At 37.3% G+C, this 24114-nt stretch overlaps 1 protein-coding gene across 1 annotated transcript in view; it reads right to left on the bottom strand.

The window, feature by feature from the left end:
* Nucleotides 1-539: 539 nt before the first annotated feature.
* The window catches only part of XK (X-linked Kx blood group antigen, Kell and VPS13A binding protein), a 48499-nt gene continuing 24924 nt past the window's right edge, over nt 540-24114 (bottom strand). Inside the window, exon 3 of the mRNA XM_004063991.4 lies at nt 540-6736. Coding sequence (XP_004064039.1) covers nt 5910-6736 — 827 coding nt within the window. The 3' untranslated portion in view covers nt 540-5909. The remainder of the gene's footprint in view (nt 6737-24114) is intronic.

Genomic DNA, 24114 nt, shown 5'->3' with positions numbered 1-24114 from the left:
AGAGATTTATCCTATAGCTAAGTCTTTGCAAATTCCAAGGCCACCTTCAGAAGCAAAGGAATTATTGAAACAGTCCATGTCTCTCTCATGCTCTGAAATGATCCCTTTAATGACTGATGTTTTTCCCAACCATTTACATTTGATTATGTATGTTAATACCAAGCCATTTCTTTGGTGTTTTATATTTCTGAATCAGTATATATTTATGTTTGTCTAGAAGAGATGTGTATTGCCTCTCTTTTTTGTATTGTGCATGGCAACTGATGGACAACTGAACAGAATCTTAGTATCCAGCAGTGTAATTTTAACAAGTGGAGTAAATGTCTATAAAACAATCAGAGGGGTTTTCATGGACTGTTGTTGTTCTGCAAGGCTGAATCTTAGCACTCTCAAATTTCTCAGCCTACAGAAGTAATTTCCAGGTGAGTTTATAAAACTATAATCAGTTACAATGAAACAATTTTAAAATTTCTGTTTTAAAAATAGTCCCTGAAGTAAAAAGGCCACGTAAGAATTGTATAAAGAATGAAATACAAGGAGAAATTGAAAAATTAATTTATTATATGAAGAAACAGAACAATATTTATTAGCATCAACGACTGCAGAGAAGCAGTCAACGAAAGCTCATATCCACAATGCATTGACTGGTAAGTACTGGCACATACACTCATAACCATAGCACTAATGTTTTAAGGTGGTTTCCAAAGAAATGCTGTATTTGACAATCAATTTTAATATATATTTTCCCATTTACAAGGCTGAAAAGATTAAACTCACATCCAAATAATGCCTTGAATCAGCATTCAAGTTGTAAAGCACAATTATCAAAAGATGTTGCTATATCCTTTATCAAAAACTATACTAAAATGATAAATTCATTTGCCACCAGAAAGTACTTTCTCAGATTCAGTGGGTCTTTTTCTTCCAAGTGCCATGTGTTTGGGTGCTATTTTTGTAAGCAACTGGTGGTAAGAGAAAGGGCACCTGTCGAGAAGACCAAAGATTCGCATATCCACTCAGGAACTCATATGAATGACACTACTTATTTCTTTTCAAACAGTAAAAAAATAAAAATAACCTGCTTATGGATTTGAATAACTATAATAACTCTATAAATATGCATAGCACTTAAAAACATTTTCAAAGCATTTTCACATCTATTATTTAATTTGATCTTTCTGATAACCTTGTGAGGTAGGTTGGAAAAGGGTATTATGGGGAAACTGAGGCATAGAGCAATTAAGTTGTAGTGCTGGACAGGGAAGTGCCAATCTCTACACTGGGCTGTCTCCAGCAATGAGAGGAAGTCTAAACATGTTTGATGAACTTACTTCAATATATTTTGAAGACATACTTCACCCCCATCCAGCCAAATGATAGCAATTCAGTTGGAGCAACTATCCTGACAAGTTATGGGATGTAATTAATTAGACAAAGCACCAAGAAATTTAAAAATTGAAATTATAACTGAAAAACACATTTTAATTCCAAACACATGAGAAAAGTTGCTGGTTTGTTTTATGCCAATAGGACAACCTAGCTCTGCAGTGTGAACTGTAATTTTGCCAATTCAGTAATATAAATAATTTAAAAACAAAAATTATCAGTTCACCATGGCTTATGTTTTCACCACACAGAAAGAAAGTACTGACACCCCTTCCTGAAAGTGAATGGACATACATGTGCCCAAAGCTGGGATACCTGTATATTAAGGGTTAAAACTGACAAAATACCCAAATGAGTTACCAAATATCTGTCCTTATAAATGTGTGAAGTGGGCTTTGGGTGTCGGACAAACCAGCACTGTTAGTTTGGTTTGGGATCACTCAAGTTGCTCACCTATCTTCTAAATTAAAGTGATTTAGAATGTATTTGAAGGTTAAGATTTTGTAATGGTTTTTGAGACAAGCTTCCAAACCAAGGCTGGAAAAAACCAGTCTCTCCATCCTTGTCTAATTCCTAACATGCCTAGTCAGTGGCAGGCTGGTGGCTACTCCCACATCTCACTCCGAAGGCCTGAGCTGAAGGCATTTCAGGTGAAAAGGGAGCACTATTGCCCCTACCATTTGCCACTGCAGAGCCTCAAGGCAAGAATCTTTTTCTCACAAAAAGCTTGAAAATATTTGGTGTCAATGAACACAAGTAACTGGTGTGATACAAATATACACTTGGAATGACTAAAGAATGGCCTTACAGCTCTCCTAATCATTATAGAGCCCTTTTGTTAATTAGGAAAAAACAAAAAATGATGTATTAACATGGTAGCTTTATTTTATTCAAAGTCATTATATATTTTCAAGAGTGTTTTATGTAATACGATTGTGTATCTATGCACATATGTGATTACATGAAGAGTGCATGGAAGTATATGTTGTATGAAGTATTATTTTGATTATGTATGCTCACTATTTTAGGCCTATTAAGAATAGTGCAAGTGGTAAGTGATGTGTTGGGATGGAGAACATAGTCTTGAGTGTTATTCTTATTTGGTTAAAAATAGACAAAAAATGATCTACTGCATGGACACCCCCACAAAGTTAAACCACAAATATTGATAAATCAAAAACATTTCAAATGAGAAAAACCAAAATTGAGGCTCTATAATTTAGGAGCTTATTGATGTATTTCTATGAACTATAAATATTAAACAGTATGGATGCCTTGTGAAAGAATATATACTGCTTTCTTGACCTCTGAATGTAGTGGAAACTGATTATCAAATTGCATTTTCTCCTGTGTGCATGAAATTACTTAAAAATTTGACACCAAGAGGAATTAAAAATGAAAATTATCCGAAGTGCAATGGCCAGATAAATACGTTTTGTAGGTTAACAGAGAAGTGGATCCCTATTCCATATGGTAAAATCGAGACCATAGAGTCCCTTTTGTAAATTTCTCAGACTTTAATATTCATTCTAAATTGGTGTGATCTTTATGGTCACCTCTTTTCAAGTATTTCACTTTCAAGATTTTAATGGTAGAAATAATGGCACTAGATCTAGGCATTTTTCCAAGATAATTGAGAATATGCTACCCAATCCTCTTCTATGAAACAAATAGGGTCTCCGATTAAAGGAAAAATTATATAGAACATTAAAGGGTGTCAGAGGATACAACTGGAGATCTTTATCAAATTAACTCACAATTATGCCAAGTCAAACTGCATTCCATGAAAGACAAAAATTTTCTGGTCATTCTGTCTTTATAATTTAGAAAAAGTTTCTGAAGTCAATCTCTAATTACAAGTGGTAGTGAGGAAAACTCTCTTCCTTCAAATAATGAAAACGAAAATTCCCTATATACTTGAACTGGGTGAGAGATTTCTGTGCGGTTTTCTAAAAAACCCTTAAGTTAACCAAGGTAACTCTTCTAAAATGGTCCTGACAGGCAAGGAATGGGGAGGCAGGAGTAAGATGGTAAGAATTCTAACCCTAACCCTAACCCTACAAACCACCGCTCAAGGAAATAAAAGAGGATACAAACAAATGGAAGAACATTCCATGCTCATGGGTAGGAAGAATCAATATCGTGAAAATGGCCATACTGCCCAAGGTAATTTACAGATTCAATGCCATCCCCATCAAGCTACCAATGACTTTCTTCACAGAATTGGAAAAAACTACTTTAAAGTTCATATGGAACCAAAAAAGAACCCGCATCGCCAAGTCAATCCTAAGCCAAAAGAACAAAGCTGGAGGCATCACGCTACCTGACTTCAAACTATATTACAAGGCTACAGTAACCAAAACAGCATGGTACTGGTACCAAAACAGAGATATAGACCAATGGAACAGAACAGAGCCCTCAGAAATAACACCACATATCTACAACTATCTGATCTTTGACAAACCTGAGAAAAACAAGCAACGGGGAAAGGATTCCCTATTTAATAAATGGTGCTGGGAAAACTGGCTAGCCATATGTAGAAAGCTGAAACTGGATCCCTTCCTTACACCTTATACAAAAATCAATTCAAGATGGATTAAAGACTTAAATGTTAGACCTAAAACCATAAAAACCCTAGAAGAAAACCTAGGCATTACCATTCAGGACATAGGCATGGGCAAGGACTTCATGTCTAAAACACCAAAAGCCATGGCAACAAAAGACAAAATTGACAAATGGGATCTAATTAAACTAAAGAGCTTCTGCACAGCAAAAGAAACTACCATCAGAGTGAACAGGCAACCTACAACATGGGAGAAAATTTTCGTAACCTACTCATCTGACAAAGGGCTAATATCCAGAATCTACAATGAACTCAAACAAATTTACAAGAAAAAAACAAACAACCCCATCAAAAAGTGGGCAAAGGACATGAACAGACACTTCTCAAAAGAAGACATTTATGCAGCCAAAAAACACATGAAAAAATGCCCATCATCACTGGCCATCAGAGAAATGCAAATCAAAACCACAATGAGATACCATCTCACACCAGTTAGAATGGCCATCATTAAGAAGTCAGGAAACAACAGGTGCTGGAGAGGATGTGGAGAAATAGGAACACTTTTACACTGTTGGTGGGACTGTAAACTACTTCAGCCATTGTGGAAGTCAGTGTGGAGATTCCTCAGGGATCTAGAACTGGAAATACCATTTGACCCAGCCATCCCATTACTGGGTATATACCCAAAGGACTATAAATCATGCTGCTATAAAGACACATGCACACGTATGTTTACTGCGGCATTATTCACAATAGCAAAGACTTGGAACCAACCCAAATGTCCAACAATGATAGACTGGATTAAGAAAATGTGGCACATATACACCATGGAATACTATGCAGCCATAAAAAATGATGAGTTCATGTCCTTTGTAGGGACATGGATGAAATTGGAAATCATCAGTCTCAGTAAACTATCGCAAGAACAAAAAACCAAACACCGCATATTCTCACTCATAGGTGGGAACTAAACAATGAGATCACATGGACACAGGAAGGGGAATATCACACTCTGGGGACTGTTGTGGGGTGGGGGGAGGGGGGAGGGATAGCATTGGGAGATATACCTAATGCTAGATGACGAGTTAGTGGGTGCAGCGCACCAGCATGGCACATGTATACATATGTAACTAACCTGCACAATGTGCACATGTACCCTAAAACTTAAAGTATAAAAAAAAAATTCTACTTATACAAGCCGCCATCATTTTGATGTTTTAACACCCCTCCTGATCCAGAATTTCATCAACATATCAAAGAATCACAAGTTTCCTAAAATTCCAGGGCTTCCATAGCCAAATTTATCATTCATTTCTGCATCCATGGATGCTAAGGAACAAAGTCTCCAAATCTAGGCCCTTGAATCAATTAGAGACAGCATGCCAGGGTGGCTATAGTTGGCTATGTACAAAAAAGCCCCAATGAGATGAAAATGAAACCTCTGTCTATTCAAAAACCAAACTTGAACAGCCCTCCCTGAAAACTCTGACAGGAATGATGTTGCTGATGGCAAAACCCTAGTAATCTTTTTTGGTCACCAGGACAGCTCTTGGGTGAAAACTATGTTCAGGGATCATAAAACTTCAGGTTACCCAAACCAGCAGTCTGGAAAACTAGAGAACAGGTAAGCCCCTCTCCTCATTCAACCTAATGAATCTAACCAGTACAACTCAGATTTCAGGGGTAACTTGTCAGTGAAAAGGCCAGTAATGCCTAGAAGAACACAACATGGTTACCTGTGAACTGTGATGCCTTGGGTTGCCCCTTCAACACTCAGAGGTTTTCCTGGCTTCTTCCCATATAGTTCTACATACCCAAGAGCTCTATAAAGAGGAGCAGCTCACAAGGAGTTAACAGCTAACTTCCTGCCTTGTTCCCTGTGTAGGGCTCATTATTTGTATGAATAACGAGTATCAAACCCAGAAAATAATATGCCTGTGCTCTGAGACCTTGGGTCCCATTAAGCAGAGCAGAGATCTTCAGCATTCAAGAACTGACCAGGCTCAGGACTTGTTTTACTGCTAGAAGGTGTCTCATCTCTATCTCTGGATGACTGTAGATCTTCCTTTCCTATCGGCTCACAAGGTTTTTGCTTCCTGCAGGCCCAGCAAAAACACCTGAGCCACCTCTGAAAGCCTTCAGAAACACTGGAAGAAAAGAGCTTTTTGCAAGGGTGGAAGAACTGATAGAATACAAGCATGAAGAGAATGGCTGTGCAGTACCCAATGAGCAGCTGCAGGACCAACAGAGGTGCGCACACATACATATAGATGTCAGTCTTGAAAAGATACCACAGGAGGAGGAGGATGGCATTCTCGATGAATCTTATCATGTAATACACCAGTAGCTGGTACCAATTATGGGACTTGCTGATGAGGTCAGGGCTGTCAATTTTCAGCTGTACAGCAGACCAGCAGAACATGTTGATACCAGTATAGAGTAAAGTTAGAAAGCATAGTACAATGGTGGTGCCCACCCGACTGAGGGCCTTCTCTATGTTCTCAGGGAATGGGGAACCACTGCACCAGAAGAGGATCCAGGGGTACAAGAAGAAACTGAAGAAGTTGATGAGTATTATAACCACCACCCAGGTCTTCAGGACGGAGGTAAAGAGGACCAGGACTACAACTCGAGTGGCAATCTCAAAGCTCCTCCACAGGAAGATACAGACATAGGCCAGAGGCTTCACTTTGACTTCATACTCATCGTACTTGATTTTGATGGCTAGGATGTTGCAGCGCAAGGCTCCATACACAATGGACAACAGGGATATGGTCATGAGGAGACCTGGGGAGAAAAGAGAGAGTATCATCAAGTCTCACCTCCACTAGGAATCCTACTGCAGCAGACACTCTGTCAGCACCCCACCCGCATTCCTTGGACTCTTCTGTTTTATGTGCACAGCCTGACTTCCAGTTGTTAGCACCTGCCCACTGTGCTTGAGTATGTTTTCCAGAACTGCAGAAAGCTGCTGCATCCAGGTGCCTGTCAGGCTGAAGTGCCAAGAATTAATACTCCCGAGAGCGCCCTCAATGCCCCAATTCCAGCCCAGATTAGGAGCTGGAATACAAGTACTATGGCTTCCCCATCCATTAGAGAGAATATCTCTGAGGCATGTGTTCTATGACATTTCCTAGTATTTGCTCTTTGGATTAACTTCTAGTCACGCATGGTGATAGTTGTCTAATAGTTGTCTCCCTTTATTGGCTGCCTTCCCTTCCCTGCCTCATTTCTCTTCTCCCACACTCCTTACATCTTCCTCCCAAAATATATGCACTCAAATTCTTCTCGTAGGGCCTGCTTCAGGGTAACTCACACTAAAATACATTCCCGACCTCATCTGGGCCTGTCTGAATATGTAGAGTCCTTTACATGGTGTGTTTTGTTTCCTCAATTGGCTTCTAAGCTTCTGGGGAATCAAGACCGACCAACCAAATCTGATATTTCCTTTTGATGTCCCTCAGCACATACCAGCAGTAGATATACAAACAGTAATAAGTTGCTCAGTATGTTCCTCTATATCTGCAGGATCTTTTAAACTGATACACTGACTATAGAATACTCACTGTGGTTGCATTCTTAAATTCTGTGGGGAGCTGAAGAAATGAGAACTTCACTGTTACTGAGAGTCAATCTGTCTTGGGCTGAAAGTCCTTAGTGTTTCAAGAAGTTTCAACTCTGTTTATTTCTTAAAATGACTTATGGGTAATGGGTTTATCCAGTTTATAATAGAAGCAGAAGTTTGGGGAGACAAGATGTAGCTCATTTAAATGGAACGTGGTATTACATTCCAGAGCACAGCACTGTTGGCCTTGAGTTGTACTATCTAAGATATATGATGCCAACCCATAAGTAGACTGTGGTCAAAACTGAAATATAATCACTTACTACAGGCTGCCAACATCTCTAAATACTGGCACAAGGAAGGATGGGAAGCAGGGCTATGAGTTAGGAACCGACAGCCTGGCTCTCGTTTTTTTCTTGTCTCACCAGTTTACACTGAAAAAATGGCAACCTCTCTGGGTTCTGTTTTCTCACCCATAAAATTGAGATAATACCCTTCCATGCCTGCTGCTTCATTTTTTAAAAATATCTTGAAATGTTTATTTATTCATTTTAATAAACTTTATTTTTTAGAGTAGTTTTAGGTTCACAGTAAAGTTGAGCAGAAGGTACAGAGATTTCCCATATATTCCCTGACCCCACACAAGCATTATCAACAACCCCCATTATCAACATCCCCCACCAGAGTGGTACATTTTTTTACAACTGATGAACCTATACTGACAGATCATTATCATCCAAAGTTTACATTTACATTAGGGCTCACTCTTGGCATTGTACATCCTATGGGTGCATTGGACATTACACATTGGACAAATGTATAATGACATGTAGCCACCATTACAGTATCACACAGAGTAGTTTCACTGTGTAAAAATCCTCTGTTCTCCACCTATTCATCCCTCCCTAGTCTCCAGCTCCTGGAAACCACTGATCTTTTTATTGTCTCCATAGTTTTACGTTTTCCAGAATGTTATATAGTTGGAATCATACAGTATGTGGCCTTCTTAGATTGACTTTTTTCACTTAGTAACATACATTTAAGTTTTCTTCACCATATCTCCTCATGACTTGACAGCCAATTTCTTTTTAGTGCTGAATAATAGTCCATTATCTGGATGTACCACAATTTATTTATCCATTCACTTGTTAAAGGACATCTTGGTTGCTTCTAGGTTTTGACAGTTATGAATAAATTTGTTATAAACATCCATATGTAGATTTTTGGAGGGGCATAAGTTTTCAACTCCTTAGGGTAAATACCAATGGGTGTGATTTGTTTGCTGGATCACAGGGTAAGAGCATGTGTAATTTTATAAGAAACCTCCCAACTGTATTCCAAAATGACTGTACCATTTTGCATTCTCAACAGCTATGAATGAGAGCTCCTGTCGCTCCACATCCCCACCAGTATTTTCTGTAGTCAGTGTTCTGGATTTTTGCCAATATATTTGAAGTGTACAACATAATATTTTGTTATACATATATACTGTAAAATGATGACTATAGTCAAGCTAATATATCTAGCACCTCACATAGTTACCTTTTCTGTGTGAGAACACTTAGTAAATTTCAGGTATTATTAACTACAGTCACCATGCTGTACATTAGATCTCTAGAACTTATTTATCTGACATAACTGAAACTTTGTATCCTTTGACCATCATCACCCTATTTCCCAGAGCCATTCCTGCCCCTAGTAACTACCATTCAATTCTCTGGTTCTATCAATTTGACTTTTTTAGATTACACATACAAATGAGATCATGCAGTATATTTCTTTCTGTGTCTAGCTTATCTCACTTAGCATAATATCTTCCAGGTTCATTCACGTTGTTGAGAAATGGCAAAATTTCCTTATTTTTCAAGCCTAAATGATATTCCATTCCAATAGGTATATAGTGGTACCTCATTATTGTTTTAATTTGTATTTCCCTGATAACATATAATGTGGAGTATATTTTCATATGCTTATTTGCCATCTTGTCCATCTTTGGCAAGGTGTCTGTTAAGGTCTTTGGCCCATTTTTTTTTTTTACCTGATTGTTTGTTTTCTTATTGTTGAGTTTTAAGGGTTCTTTGTACATTTTGCATAAAAGCCCTTTATCAGATAAGTCTTTTGCAAATATATTTTTTCAGTCTGTGGTTCGTCTTTTTATTCTCTTGAGAGTGTCTTCTGCAGAGCAGGAATTTTTAATTTTAATGGAGTTCAGATTATTAGTTCTTTCTTTTATGGATCGTGCCTTTGGTGTTGTATCTACAAAGCAATCATCAAATCCAAAGTCACCTAGATTTTCTCCTATGTTATCTTCTAGGAATTTTATAGTTTTGTATTCTGTATTTAGGTCTGTGAGCCATTTTGGGTTAATTTTTTGTGAAGGGTGTAAGGTCTGTAAGGTCTGTGTCTAGAGTTTTAAAAATTATCATTTCTCCATTATATTGTTTTTGTTCTTTTGTCAAAGATCAGTTGACTGTTTTTATGTGGGTCTATTTCTAGGCTCTCTATTCTGTTCCATTGATCTATTTGTCTGTTCTTTTGCCACTACTACACTGTCTTGATTGTTGTAGCTTTATCCATGCTTGATTCTTAAAATTCAATCCTATGTAATTCTGTCCATGTAACATAATTGTCTCTATCTAAATGTACAATTTAAAATGTATAGGAATAAAGGTTTTTCTTATTTATGAATAAATGGAAAAACATCTATAATTAGTAGACATAAAAACTCTGAAGCTTTGGTATTTATTTGCCTGGGAGAGAAGCTCACTCTTACTCAAAGCATCAGTTTTTCTCATAGTCTTTTGGCACTGAGTTTAATTAATGATGTCATTCACTGGAAAGACTGGAATCTACTAATCAAATTTAAAAGGTAGAAACACCATTACCTGAGTTGACCGGGAAGTAATTGCACTAAGTTATTTTTCCTGAGAGGCTAATTCAATGGAGCATTGTAAAGCAGAACATATTAGTGATATACTTTGTATATTACTTATACATGTATGTGTGGTTACAAATTTCCAAACTCTAAGGATCCAGTATTAAATCATTTTTTCATAGTCCTTATGTTTTCTCCAGTATAAGAAAAATATTTTAAGTGCAGAAGATGAGCTAAGCATAAATTATTACAATCTAAGGTAAGTAGTCACACATATACAGTATTTATATTGTTATATTTATGGTATTTTAACTCCAAAATATTTATTGCTTTAAGCAATACTATGGCCCACATAATTTTTTCTAGTATCTATCCATTTTTCTCTTGTTCAGTCAATTATTTTCAAATTACATCTTTTTCTCTATCAAGAGAATTAGGCAATTATTACCCAGTTGGTGTCTAGTAGTAATCAACCACAGAAACCTTCTGAGAATGCATAAAAAATATTTTGAAATCATTGGCTTTAATCATCATTGCTACTGTTGGGTGCTCACTACAAAATGTCACAGATAGAAATGGGGTCAGGGAGGGAGACACATTTGGGAGACAAGAAGCTTGTACAAAATGATTCCAATGTACATTTCCAGCTCTATAATTAAGCTGTCATCTAATGAACGACGAGGATGATGCTCATGCAAATACCTACTGATTCAGACTTAAATGGAGAAAAGTTCCCTGACAATATTTCCCAACCTTATCTTCACAGAGCCAACACAAAAGGGGATAAATTGGCAGTACTGCCTATTTAAGTGGCATTTCACAGAAGTCTAACATCCCCTAGTAATCCTAATCTCACTTCCTAGGGGTGTGTATGGATGGAGGCATTTTGCTGTTTTCATCATTATTAGAAGGGAAGACATTACTTTAGGTAAAGCTAAAAGGAAGGCTTTGGCAATATTTCAAACCCTTGGCATACTCCTAAAGCTTCCTCCTACCCAATTCCAGCCAAATGAACTCTTTCCAGATGAACCTTCCTAATTCACAGAGAAATTAATTGTCACTAGGCATGGATTTGTTCATTTCCTGACTTGCCACCAAAAACTTAATCTCTATGTAAAGTTATGGAGAATATTTTCTTCCCCAGAATTCCTCTTAGGAAAGCAATTCTATTTATAGTACAAGGGAACAGTTTGTCTGTTGCTTTAGAGAAATAACAGAGTCTGGCTGTAAGATGGAGGATGGTAGATGGTTGTTTTCTGTATTATGATTACTCTCTGTAGACATTGAATCTTCAGTAAAATGACTGAACTCATGAAATGCTTTTATGGAATAGACTTTTCAAAAAAATTAGTGAATGACTTCAAAGAGGTAACTGGCAAAGCCAAAGGGGATATGGAGTGCAGTGGCAGAGGGAAACTGGAGGAAGTTAGCAAAGCAAGCTTCTGAAAATTAGAATTTTCAACAGATTTCTGAGAGACAGTAATTTTTATCTGTTTTCTTTCAACTCAGTGAACAAAGAGTCTTTCTTACGATCTGGAGCCAGGATCTCCCCACCTGCACTACACTCTATCACTTGCCTCCTCAAAAACTTTGCTGTATCAATTATCATCTTCCCCTTCTAAATTTTCAACTACTCTCTTAATCCTGACTCTTTTCCCCTAGTGTATGAATCTGCCTATGTCAGCTGCATCTTAAAAAAACATCCTTCATTGGTAAAAACACATAATTGTTGAAGACATGTGATAGATGCATGGGGGTTCATTATAACATCCTCTCAATTTTTTTGTACGTTGAAAAATTTCTATAATAATGAAGCTATAATTCACAAACATTTAAAGTGAACAATTTAATGATTTTTAAATATTCGCATATAAGTGCAACCATCACCAGTCAATTTTAAAAAGTTTTCATCACCTCAGAAAGAAACCCCATATACTTTAGCTATCAATTTTGCCCCCACTGGTCCTAAGAAACCACTGATACACTTTTTATCTTTAAAATTTTCCCTATTCTGGACTTTCATATGAATAACATAATAGAATATGTGGTATTGGGTGACTGGTTTCTTTCACTCACCATAAGGTTTCTAAGGTTCATCCATGTTGTAGCATGTATCAGTACTTCATTCCTTTTTATGGCCAAATAATATTCCATTGTATGGATATACAAGACATGGTCCATTCATCAGTTGATAAACGTTTGCACAGTTTCTACCTTTTGGCTATTGTGAATAGTGCTGTTATGAACATTCATGCGCAAATTTTTGTGTGAACATATATTTTCTTTTCTCTTGAGTTTATAGAAGTGGAGTTGCTAGGTCATATGGTAACGTAATGTTTAATTGTCGAAGAAACTGCCATAGTGTTTTCCAAAGTAGGTTGCACCATTTCATATTTCAACCATTAGTCTATGAGGATTCCAATTTTTCCACATCTTCATCAACATTTCTTATTATCTGACTTTTTTATTCTAGCCATTCTAATGGGTGTGAAATTGTATCTTGCGATTTTGATTTGCATTTCCCTGATGACTAATAATTTCCAGCCTATTTTCATGTGGGTATTGGCCATTTGTATATATTTTGTGGTTGCTTTTCATTCTTAACTATGAATCAAACTCATAATAGATTTCACATTGTCCTATAGGTTTCCCAAAAAGTGTGTCAGAATTCAAAGGCCAGATCTGCATAGACCAAATATCTATTACAGAATAAAATGTTAAAAATGCTCAACATCACTAATCATCAGAAAATGCAAATTAATGCCATAATGAGATATCATTTTATACCAGTCAGAATGGCTATTATAAAAAAGTAATAAAAATAACAGATGTTGGCAAGGATGGGAGAAAAGGGAACACTTATACACTGTTGGTGGGAGTGTAAAATGAATAGAAGATCTATGTAAAACAGTGTGAAGATTTCTCAAAGAACTAAATGTAGAACTACCATTTAATCAAGAAATCCTACTACTGGGCATCTACCCAAAGAAAAATAAATCATATTAAAATGATACCTGCACTCATATGTTTATCGTAGCACTATTTACAATAGTAAAGATATGGAATCAAACTATGTGTCCGTCAATGGATGACTGTATAAAGAAAATGCGATATATAATGGAATACTACTCAGTCATAAAAAGAGAATGAAATGTCTTTTGCAGTAACATGGATGGAACCAGAGGCCATTATCCTAGGTGAACCAATTCAGAAGAAGAGTCAAATACCATATATTCTCACTTAGTGGGAGCTAAATAATGTGTACACATGGACATACAGTGTGAAATGATAGACACTGGAGACTTGGGAGGGTGGCAAAGGATAAGAAATTACTTAATGTACATTGTACTTAATATACTTAATGTACAATGTACATTATTTGGGTGATGAAAGAAGAAGTAGAAGCCCAGACTTCACCACTATGCAATAAATTCATGTAACAAAACTACTTGTACCTCTGAAATTCATAAGATAGAAAAAAGGAAAAGAAAAAAAGGATAAAACATTAATTAGCCTTGTGGCCATCAACAAACATTTAAAATGACAAAAAAGTCCAATTTTATTTTCTCATGCTTTTTGAATTCCCTAAAAAAGGCATCAAAAAGCAAAAGATTTCCATACTAGCATGGCAGATTAGCTTGTTTAATCCATTATTTCTGTCAAGAACAACTAGGCAAACATCTGTTCAAAGGCATCAGAGATCTTCCAAAGCAGTGAGTACTCCTGGGGCTAAGACGTTTGAAAGAAAAAAAAAAATCTCTCGAGAAAATTCTGAAGCTGCCTTTTCCCTCAAGACATTTTTCCCAAATGAAAGTGAGTACTAAGAAACAAATAATATGAATACAACTTATAGAAATCTCTCAAAGCTGGTGGGTATGGGAGCAAATATTGACATTCAGGCCCCATAATGATCCTGGTGTACACCCAAAGCTTCCTAGTAGAAACTCAAAGGACATCAGGAGTGAGGATGACTGGAAAGGGATTAAGCCCTCGCAAAGATTGATATAGATTTCAACCATCTCAAGTCATGACTGAGTCAAGTTGATCTGCATCTAGTCCATCTGACTGCCATAAACAAAAGCAAAATCTTCCTGGAGAAAGATAGTTCATGCAGAGCCTCAAATTTTCTCTAGTTTTTTTCTTACAAATACCTGGCATTAAATTAAAAATAACATGGTATGCCAACAACAAAAAATGGCCAAAATCCAAAAATAATAATAGATAATAAAAATAGACCTGTAGGAGATACAGATTTTGTAATAATCTGACATGGACTTAAAATAACTATAATTTATATGATTTTAAAATTGTGTGACAAAATTGGGAACTTATCAGAGACTGGAAACTATTTTAAAAACTCAAATGACAATTCTAGAACTAAAAAAATACCATAATTACAATTAAGAAATCAACAGATAGGTTTAATAGCAGATTAGATACAGCTATAAAGATAATTAGTACTCACTAGAAGGTAGGTCAGAAGAAAACACTCAAATGGAGAAAGAAAAAGCACAAAAAACTTATAGTAGAGTGAAAATGTCCCAGATAGAGAAAAAGAGAGAGAGAAAGAGAGAAAGAGAGAGAAAAGAATGGCTCTGACGTAATATGTGAAGCAATGAAGGCTGAGAATTTTCTCAAACTGCTAAAATATCAAACCACAGATTGAGGAAATGCTACAAAACTCAAGTAGGTAAATATGAAGAAAACCACAACTAAGCATATCATGTTAAAATTGCTGAACACCAAAGTCAAAGAGAAAGTCTTTAAAAGCAGTCAGAAAGTATAAGCAGACAGATGAACTTCAAACGAGTAACAATAATGACAGAGGACAGTAGCATCTCAACAGAAATAATGGAAGCTGGAAGATGAATGATAATCTAAAAGTAGGAAATAACACAGTCCCAAAGATGAAGGAAAAAGAAATACATTTTCTGTCAAAACAAAAATGAGGAGAGGGAATTTGTCACCAGCAGATCTGCACTAAAGGAGAGATGTTAAAAGTAGTATTTCAGGCCCACAAGAAATGATCCTACGTGGAAGCATGGAGATACAAGAAAGTATGAACAAGGACCAAAAGGGTAAATACAACTCAGTTTTGTAATGAGCGAAAATACCTGAACAGTCATTTCACACGTGTGTATGCATGCACATACACACACATAAACACACCCCCAAAATGGCCACTAAAGACATGAAAAGAAAATTAGTTCATTAGTCATAAATGCAAATTCAAACTACAGTGAGATACTACACATCTACTCCATCACAAAAAGTAAAACCAAGTGCTGACAAGGATATGGAGCAAGTGGAACTCTCATACACTGCTTATGGGAGTGTAAAATGGTAAAACTGCCTTTGCAGTCTCTACTGAAGCTAAACAAATACATTGCTTTCAGCCCAGCAGTTCTACTCCTGCATATACATGCAACAGAACTGCATATATATGTATACTAAAAGGCCCGCACAAGTATATTTATAGAAGCATTATTTGTCATAGTCACAATCTGGAAATAACCTAAATATTAATCAAAAGCAGACTATATCAATACATTGTGGTATATTCATACAATGGAATCCTATACAGCAATGCTAAGGAACAAATCTGTTACAAACTGCAATATGGATAACTTTCATGAATACAGTGTGAGTGAAAGAAACCAGAACCCTGATTCCATTTACATAAAATTTTAAAACCCAGGAAAAAATAATCTGTGGTGTGAGAAGTCGGCTTTCTGCTTAGTGGTTACCTTTGGGGGAGGTGGGTGAGGAAAGTGACTGAAAAGAAACATAAGGAGTCTTTCGGGGATTCTGATACTCTTTTGTTTCTCACCTTGGATACAGAACTACATGAGTAAGTTTACTTTGTGATAAATCAAGATTTGCCCTTATGATGAGTATAGTTTTCTGTGTGTACTTTATATTTCAATAATAATATGTATTTGAAAAAACTAGGTACACTATTACTATACTTAGTAGGCACTCGATAAATGTTTATTAGATTAGAATTTTTAAAGGCAAAAAGGACTATCATTTCATTGTTATAATGAAGTTCAGAGATATTTTTCCCTACCCTGGCAAAATGCCAAGTAGAAAATAGACATGACATAAACCCCTATTTAGATTACTATAGCAAAATTCATTCTGCGGATATAACCAGTATGATACCCTAGTACTGTTAAAAGAAAATTCTTAAAGTCTTAGTGACTAAGATCTCACTGTTACCAAAATCTCTCTTGAACATCTGCCAGTTTACCAGATGTTTAGTCAAAAGTTGAGGACTTTTCCTTCAATACATATTTATATCTTGTTTTGTTCTCAGAATTGTGAGAACAAATACTATGGCCCATCACTCACAACCCACATGATGTGATTATAACTGTATATTCTATAATCCTTAGAGATCCTGAGTGATTTTGTTCTTTTCTCCCAGCTGTATTTCGATTTCTTGCCTAAGTACCTGGATGACAAGATCTCCTCCAGCTCATCTTTCTTATGCAAAAAATTATTGCACTCTTAATTCATGACAAGGGACTACTGTAAGAATTTTACAGGTATGAATCACTTAATTCTAACAACAATCCTATAAAGTAGATACTGTTATTATCCTCATAATAGAGATGAGAAAGTGGAGACATAGAGATGTTAAGTAACTTTCCAGAGATCATTCAGCTAACAGAGCAGGAATTCCAACCTAAGTAGTCTTGCTCCAGAATCGTAGCCTTAACCAGTAGGCTCTTCTGCCTAAATAAATATAATTAGTCTATTTCCTTAGCAGTGGTCTCAGCTCCACATTTTATCTCTTTTATCACTTGATGGCAGGAAGGAGTCTGCTACCCTTAAAACTGCCCAGGACCCTAAGGAGTCTGGAGAATCCACCAAGCGTACTTTGAGGATTTGTCCAATTCTTTCTTGCTTCCACTGAGCCCAAATTTCACGTCTGTCTTCTATTATGTGAATATTTCACATGTAAAGACCTTCTGAAATCATGCTGGTCAGGCACCCGGGAATGGGTAAGCCTCACTATGCTAAGCTGGTTTCTGAGAATTGCCTCTCAAGGAATAACCAATGATCAGAGAGAAGTGGGGCAGAAGCAGATCCCTCTATCTGCCCTAGCAACTTGTCCTCCTTCCTTATCATCCTGCCTCAGGCAGAGAAAAGGAACATCAGTGAGTTGAGTTACACCAAAAAAAAAAACAAAAAAAAAAAAAACAACTCTTCCTTTAGATAGCCAGATCAAGGAAGTAAGATCCTAGACTCATGTATGGGGCTCTCTATCAGCAAAATGGTAGCAGCAAAATGGTATCTAACAGCAAAATGGTAGCAAGACCACTCAGAATCCCAAGATAGAGTTTCTCTGTTCTACTGCAGATTTTCAGGTAGGGCAAGGCATCACAAATCCTCTTAAAGTGTAGCTACTCATGTACAGTGAACCTTGTAAATAATTCAGCATGGCCATTAGATCCTCCATGACTGAAGCAATTTCTTGTATTTTTCCCTTTGCCAACCCTTGAACCACAGACACTCACAAATATTTGCATGCACATTCTTACCTCCACTAATCTTTTCAACTACCACAATAATCCTCAGTGTACTTTTCCTCCCAATCTATCTTCCCTTCCCTCTTTTCAAATACTTTATTTTTTGTTCTTCTTATTTTATGGTCATGTTTGATATGTGTCCATGGTTGTAAACAACATGAAAGCCTTTTAGAAATAGGTAGGATATAAAGAATAAACAATAAATGGTTTGGACCTTGCGAGGATATCACTTCTTCTGTGTGTGATTATACCTGCTCAGTGCCTCTAATTCTATGCAGCACTACCAAGACCTACTTACTTTACAGAGATGTGGGTGAGGAATCAGGAGGTCTATACTGGATATTGGATTATTCAAATAGCTATATAAGCAGCAGTTACACGTTTCCCTAAACTCAGGCACAGCCTTGACAAGACACCCTTGTGTGGAGGTGGGTAGGAGGCATATGTCTTCCCGCTGTGTACCACTAAGTAACTTCCATTGACTTGTGGTCACAAACTCCAGGAAAAAATCAGAGCCGACATCATGCCAAAGCCAAACCTAAGCGAAAACTCTTGGTGGGTGGATGGAAGCATTCTCCCCCCTGGCCCATTTGGAGGTGGGTTTAATTTAGGAGGAATGAATATGAACCCACCTTCAAGTCTTGCAGACTTAATATAATCTTATAATAGGCATACACCATTACACAATCATATGGACCACTGTTTAGGTTGCTATAGCAGCTATGTATACTATACTGACTATAGCTGAAAATGACCTCTGGTGCAGAAAACCATTAAATGGAATTGTTGTTAGAAATGTAAGCCAATAAAGTGAAAAAAGTACCAGGGCATCCAATCTACTATCAGATATATACAAGTTATTTCTTTCTTGGATTTGCAATATGTGACACAGACCATAGATGGCCTGCAAAATCTAAAATATTTTTCTTCTATACCTTTACGGAAAAAGGTTGGCCACCCTGCAATAGAACACTTTTCTGCCACAAAAATGAATAAACTAAGTTTACATTCATCAATGTGTATAGTTCTCAAAAATATAATGTTGACTGAAAAAAAATGCAAGTTTCAGAATGTTATTTGCAGTGTGATAAAGTTTAAAGACCTACAAAATCAATATATCCTATTTATGGATACTGTGCCTATGCAGCAAAGTTATAAATCATGCACAAGAATGATAAACTCTGAAATCATGACAAGGAAGACTCACAGGGTGCCCCAACTATACTATAAATTTTATTGCTTAGAAAGGAAAAAAATATATATCTAAAGCAAATATGTCAAGTAAAGATTTGATAAAGCAAAGAGGACTATATATACACACACACACACATATTTGTATATATTTGGAAATATATATATACACACACACACGTATACATGTATATATTTGGAAATATATATACACATATATGTATATATTTGGAGAGATATATATATATATATATATACTATATACCTATATAATGCTTTTCTAGAGAATCCTAACACACCAACAGGGCTGTAGACGATTGAGCAACAATAAATGTGTTATTTAAACCATTAAGTCTTTGGTGGTTTGTTTTTCAGCAATAGCTAGCTGATACAGCAGAGACCTCTCACCCCCTTTCCAGGCATACGGCACCACAGTCTTTATTCACTCCAGGCTATTCCCTCAAGTCTCCCTCCTTCAGGAATCTACAAATGAAAAGCAGGCCTCAGTCGCTATGCTTATAAATACTCCTAAACTCCAGGGTACACACAACAAGCTATCTCTAAGGGAGGTGAGCAACTATTAGATAGGCCTATGGGTTCCCAGCTTCGTAAGCCTGGGAGTGGCTTGGCTACCCTTGTTGCTAGCACCCTTCATCTTGAAATTCTATTTTAAGTGGCTTCTGGAAGGGAGGAAGTAACCTCTCACCATAAATAAGTTACAGAAGATCCTATTCTCTTCTGCCCTTTCTCCCCAGGTAAGTCCTTTTAGAATTGGAAGGTAGGGGTATGTGAGGTTGACTGTGGTAGTGTTAGTTTGTCACTCTCAGAAAATCCTGAAAGAAGAAGACTGGCCAGTCCTTAGTGGCTTTTTTTTTCTGAATGTAATATATTCAGCACATGGGCCAGATGTCATTTCTGGAGGAAAAGGAAAAGTCCCACTCAATTTCTTATTATATAAGAAATAATTTCTAACAAGGAGTACTTCACCAATAGAAGTGTCTTTTGAATACTGACAGCTCCACTGCTGAATATAATCAAGCAGAGGCTGGTGGAATACCTTTCACGGACACTGAATAAGTGGTTTCTACAGAGTGTGCAAAATCAAACATGATGATCTCTTAGGTCCCTTCTACCTCTAACATTCTCCAACTCCATGAGAAGCAGTGTTGGTTAAAACAACTAACGTTGGGTCAAGTGTCCAAAAACTGGGTCTTAGTCTTGGCTTTGGGCCCTTAAACTTCCTAAACCTCAGTGTTGCAGATACTGTGGGTCTCCAACTTAATTGGTATCCTTCCTCTCTTCTTCCTTAAAGGCAGAACTCTAATTCTGATTAGGTACTGCTCACCCTTCCACGTGTTCAAGGAAGATGATCCCAGGTTTGACCACTGGAGTAAATAAAGATTAGTATAGACCAGTCTCCTAACTTATTCTCTGTCACAGACAAATACAAAAATTATACTATTTGTAATTAGTATTCATTGGGTTAAGAGGATGAAGCTGGTCTATCCATTCCAGGCTTTGCCCAGCTGTTCTGTAGGGTCAAGGATATCTACACCTCAGAGAAATCTGTAACTTCGTTTTCTATTCCTGTACCTAGAGATTGGTTTGGCATGGACATGTGACCCAATCTTGGCCAACGGAAACTGAATAGAATTATGTTAAAAAAAAGAGGCATTCTTCCTCAGTAAAAAGAAGTACACAGGAAGAAACCTCCCTCTTCATCATGTCTGCATGTAATGTCTAGACCTAAAACTACCTGTAGATGTGTTAAAACATGGCTCCTGAAGTCCTATGAAATACCACCTATCAACAAGTAGGGTCTATGTCTTCTCTTCTTGAATCTGAGATCATGTGACTCCTAATAGGATCAAGCAAAAATGATTCTGGTTTCCAGGACAACATATTAAGACACTGAAAACTTCTCCTTCATGTCTCTTGGAATCCTCACTCTTAAGATCTAGCTTCCATGTTGTAAAAAAGCCAAGAGAGGTCCACATGGAAAACAACCAAGGCCTCCAGCCCTCAGTCCCAGCTAAGCAACCAGTATTAAACAGTACCAAGTTGCCAGCCCCTAGTCAAGCTGCCTCAGCTGATGCCACATGGAGCAAGGTAAGCCCTGCAGATACCTACATAAATTACAAAATCATAAGGAAAAGAAACGACTGCTATTACTTTAAGTCACTAAGTTTTACGGTGGTTTGTTACGCAGAAATATATAATGGATACATGGTCCTCTTGCAATCATCAGGAGAGACACCAATAAGAAGCCAAGGAAGACAGATAAAAAGATGGAAAGTGCCTGGATCCTCGACACTGTTGTGCTAGTAAGTTAGTCAACCATAGGATCACTCTGCCTCTGAACTTACTATATGAAGCAATACATTTTTACAATTTTAAATTGCTTTTAGTTGCATATTCGAACACTTGCAATGAAAACATCTCAAATGATACCCTTACTTTTTTCATCTATGAAACTGAGATTAATTTAACTTCCCTGCCTAACTCATATTCACTGACCTTACATTGAGTGGTCATATGTGCCAGAACTGGGCATGCACAAACGAGTAAAACAAAGACCCACAGCCATCCAGAGTAGCCCATGATGAATCACTCTCTCTGTTGCAACAAAAACTTACACTCATTGTGAAAGCATGAAAAACACAGATAAATGGAAAGAAAAAAAGTACCCCATATTCTCGCTATCTCAGGACAACTAATTGATATTCCAGTGTATTTCCCTTCATACTTTCTGAAGTTTTGTGTTTTGTGTGTATGTGTGTGAGTACACACATGCAAAAAAACAGATGATGTTGTGCCAAAAGTTTATATAAGCTTATATCATGTAAAGCACCACATACAAACATAAAAAGCTATCCCTTCAACTCCCTCCTCACAATATTCCTCTAAGAATATATGAATTAAAGCTATTATCATTAGATTAGTTCATAAAATACAGTTGGTCCAGAAAACAGCAAAAAATTAAGTAAGGTTTTTTCAGAATCTAGTCAACGTGTCTGGCCAAAGCAGATCTCTGGGCAGCGACCTGATCAAATAGAAGATGATTGCATCAGGTTATCAAAGTTCAGAGAACTGTAGTATAAAATTAGACCTATGAATCCTAGCCTATTCAGCCTGCCCCCAAATACAGCAGAAGTGAAATTGCAGGATTGAGTTATTAAGAGTGCTTTCCTAGGAATCCAAGAGTCAATAAACACCTCTGAAATCACTAATTCAAACACCCTATCGTGACCACCACCTTCTATCCATCTGACTTGCTTGCCTAAGAACTACTACAATTGTTTTTTTTAATTTTTACCAAACCCTCCAATGAAATAAATCCTCTATTTTCCCACTTCTAGCTAAGAATACTTGGTGTAAAACTTCATTCATTCTCTTGCACAAACCTCAAACATGCTTACCCTTCAATTCTGTCACATCATCTGTGACAGAAATTGTCCCTGGATGAACCTAGCTGTCTTTTTCACAGCTGCATATGCCTAGACCACTGTGACTCAAATTATCATCTCTATTTAGATGACTACTCTCAAACTGAAGAGCTTGAGGCAAGCATCTGGGTGCAGGTGGTTCATTTGGGAGGTAAGCCTAGAAAGCAGAATGAAGGAGTTGGGTGGGAAGTGGGAGAGGAGAGGAAACAAGGCTAATCAAGACTACATTTTTAAACTGGTTACCACTGTAGCAAATGGGGCTCATTCCCACTGGAGATCCACAAAGGATTGTGTAAATTGTACCCCAAATTATCCATCTAAAGGACAGAGAGGCTGAAGTGTTATCCATCAACTACCATCTCCCTTAGTTTGGGGGTGGCCCCATGGGCATTACCTTACCCACACTTCTCATCAGTACCTGAGCTGCATTCCCTGCCAGAGGAGAAAGACCTGAGGCACAAAGGAAGAGAAACACTGCAGTGTGTGCTGCGACACATGCTCGAGATAGGATATTGGCAACGTGCACAGAATCTTTCACCACAGCTGCATGGACATACGGCTCAGAGCATCCAAAGCCTGCTATCAGCCTATGTAGCTCTCCAGGCTACACAGCCATTCCTGCCTCCATACTAAATCTTAAAAATCTTTTATGGTATGTCTTCTTTTAGATGCCCCACAGACACCTCCAACTAAAAATGACAGAAACTGAGAGGAGTCAGAAACACATCCATGGATTTAAACTTTTTGAGAGAATTTGCTGATGGCAATAGTATGGGGCTTCCTCAATTGAGTGGTTTTGCCGAAGGATGAGGCTGTGAGGACCCTTGCCAGGCTCTGGAACCCAGGCATCAGCAATTCTTCTTGAATTGGGACATGTCAATTAGACTGACTGTCCCACCCCTAAAGAATCGGTGGCACTCAGGCCTGTGCACCGGCATTTCCACATTCTGTGGGGCGATGTAACTCCTGTTGTTGTTGCTGGTCTTATTATTTTTCAACTCCAGGATATAGGCTATCTGACAAGTCACCGATACATACTGCAAAATGCATTGTTCAATACAGGTTCAACTGTCTTCCCTCTCAAAATGTCATACAAGAAGTTTTGTTTCCAATTACATACTTATTTTGATATCTCTAAACAATCCTTTGTTGGTTCTCTTTTATTTAATTAATTTATTTATTTTATATTTTTAGTAGAGACGGAGGTTTCACCATGTTAGCCAGGCTGGTCTCGAACTCCTGACCTCAGGTAATCCACCCACCTCAGCCTCCCAGAGTGCTGAGATTACAGGTGTGAGCCACCACGCCCGGCCATAACATCTGTTCATTTCCTTAAAAGTAAACAACAGGTTCACATCTGTATGAGCAACATAATTTTACCCTTTTGAAAAATATATTTTAACAACTTTGGAAGTCATAATGAGATGTCCAATAGATTCACCTGTAAGAGTCAGGTAAACATTGCTGACAAGGAAGTGCACCTCATGAGCAGTTAAAGCCTAGGCATGTCCTTTCTTCGCTCTCATAGGTGAATCCAGAGCACCAGGAGA

This window comes from Gorilla gorilla, chromosome X (assembly GCF_029281585.2).
Source record: "Gorilla gorilla gorilla isolate KB3781 chromosome X, NHGRI_mGorGor1-v2.1_pri, whole genome shotgun sequence".
NCBI lineage: Eukaryota > Metazoa > Chordata > Mammalia > Primates > Hominidae > Gorilla > Gorilla gorilla.
Note: the sequence above shows the minus strand (reverse complement) of the source record. Positions and strands in the feature narration are given on the sequence as shown.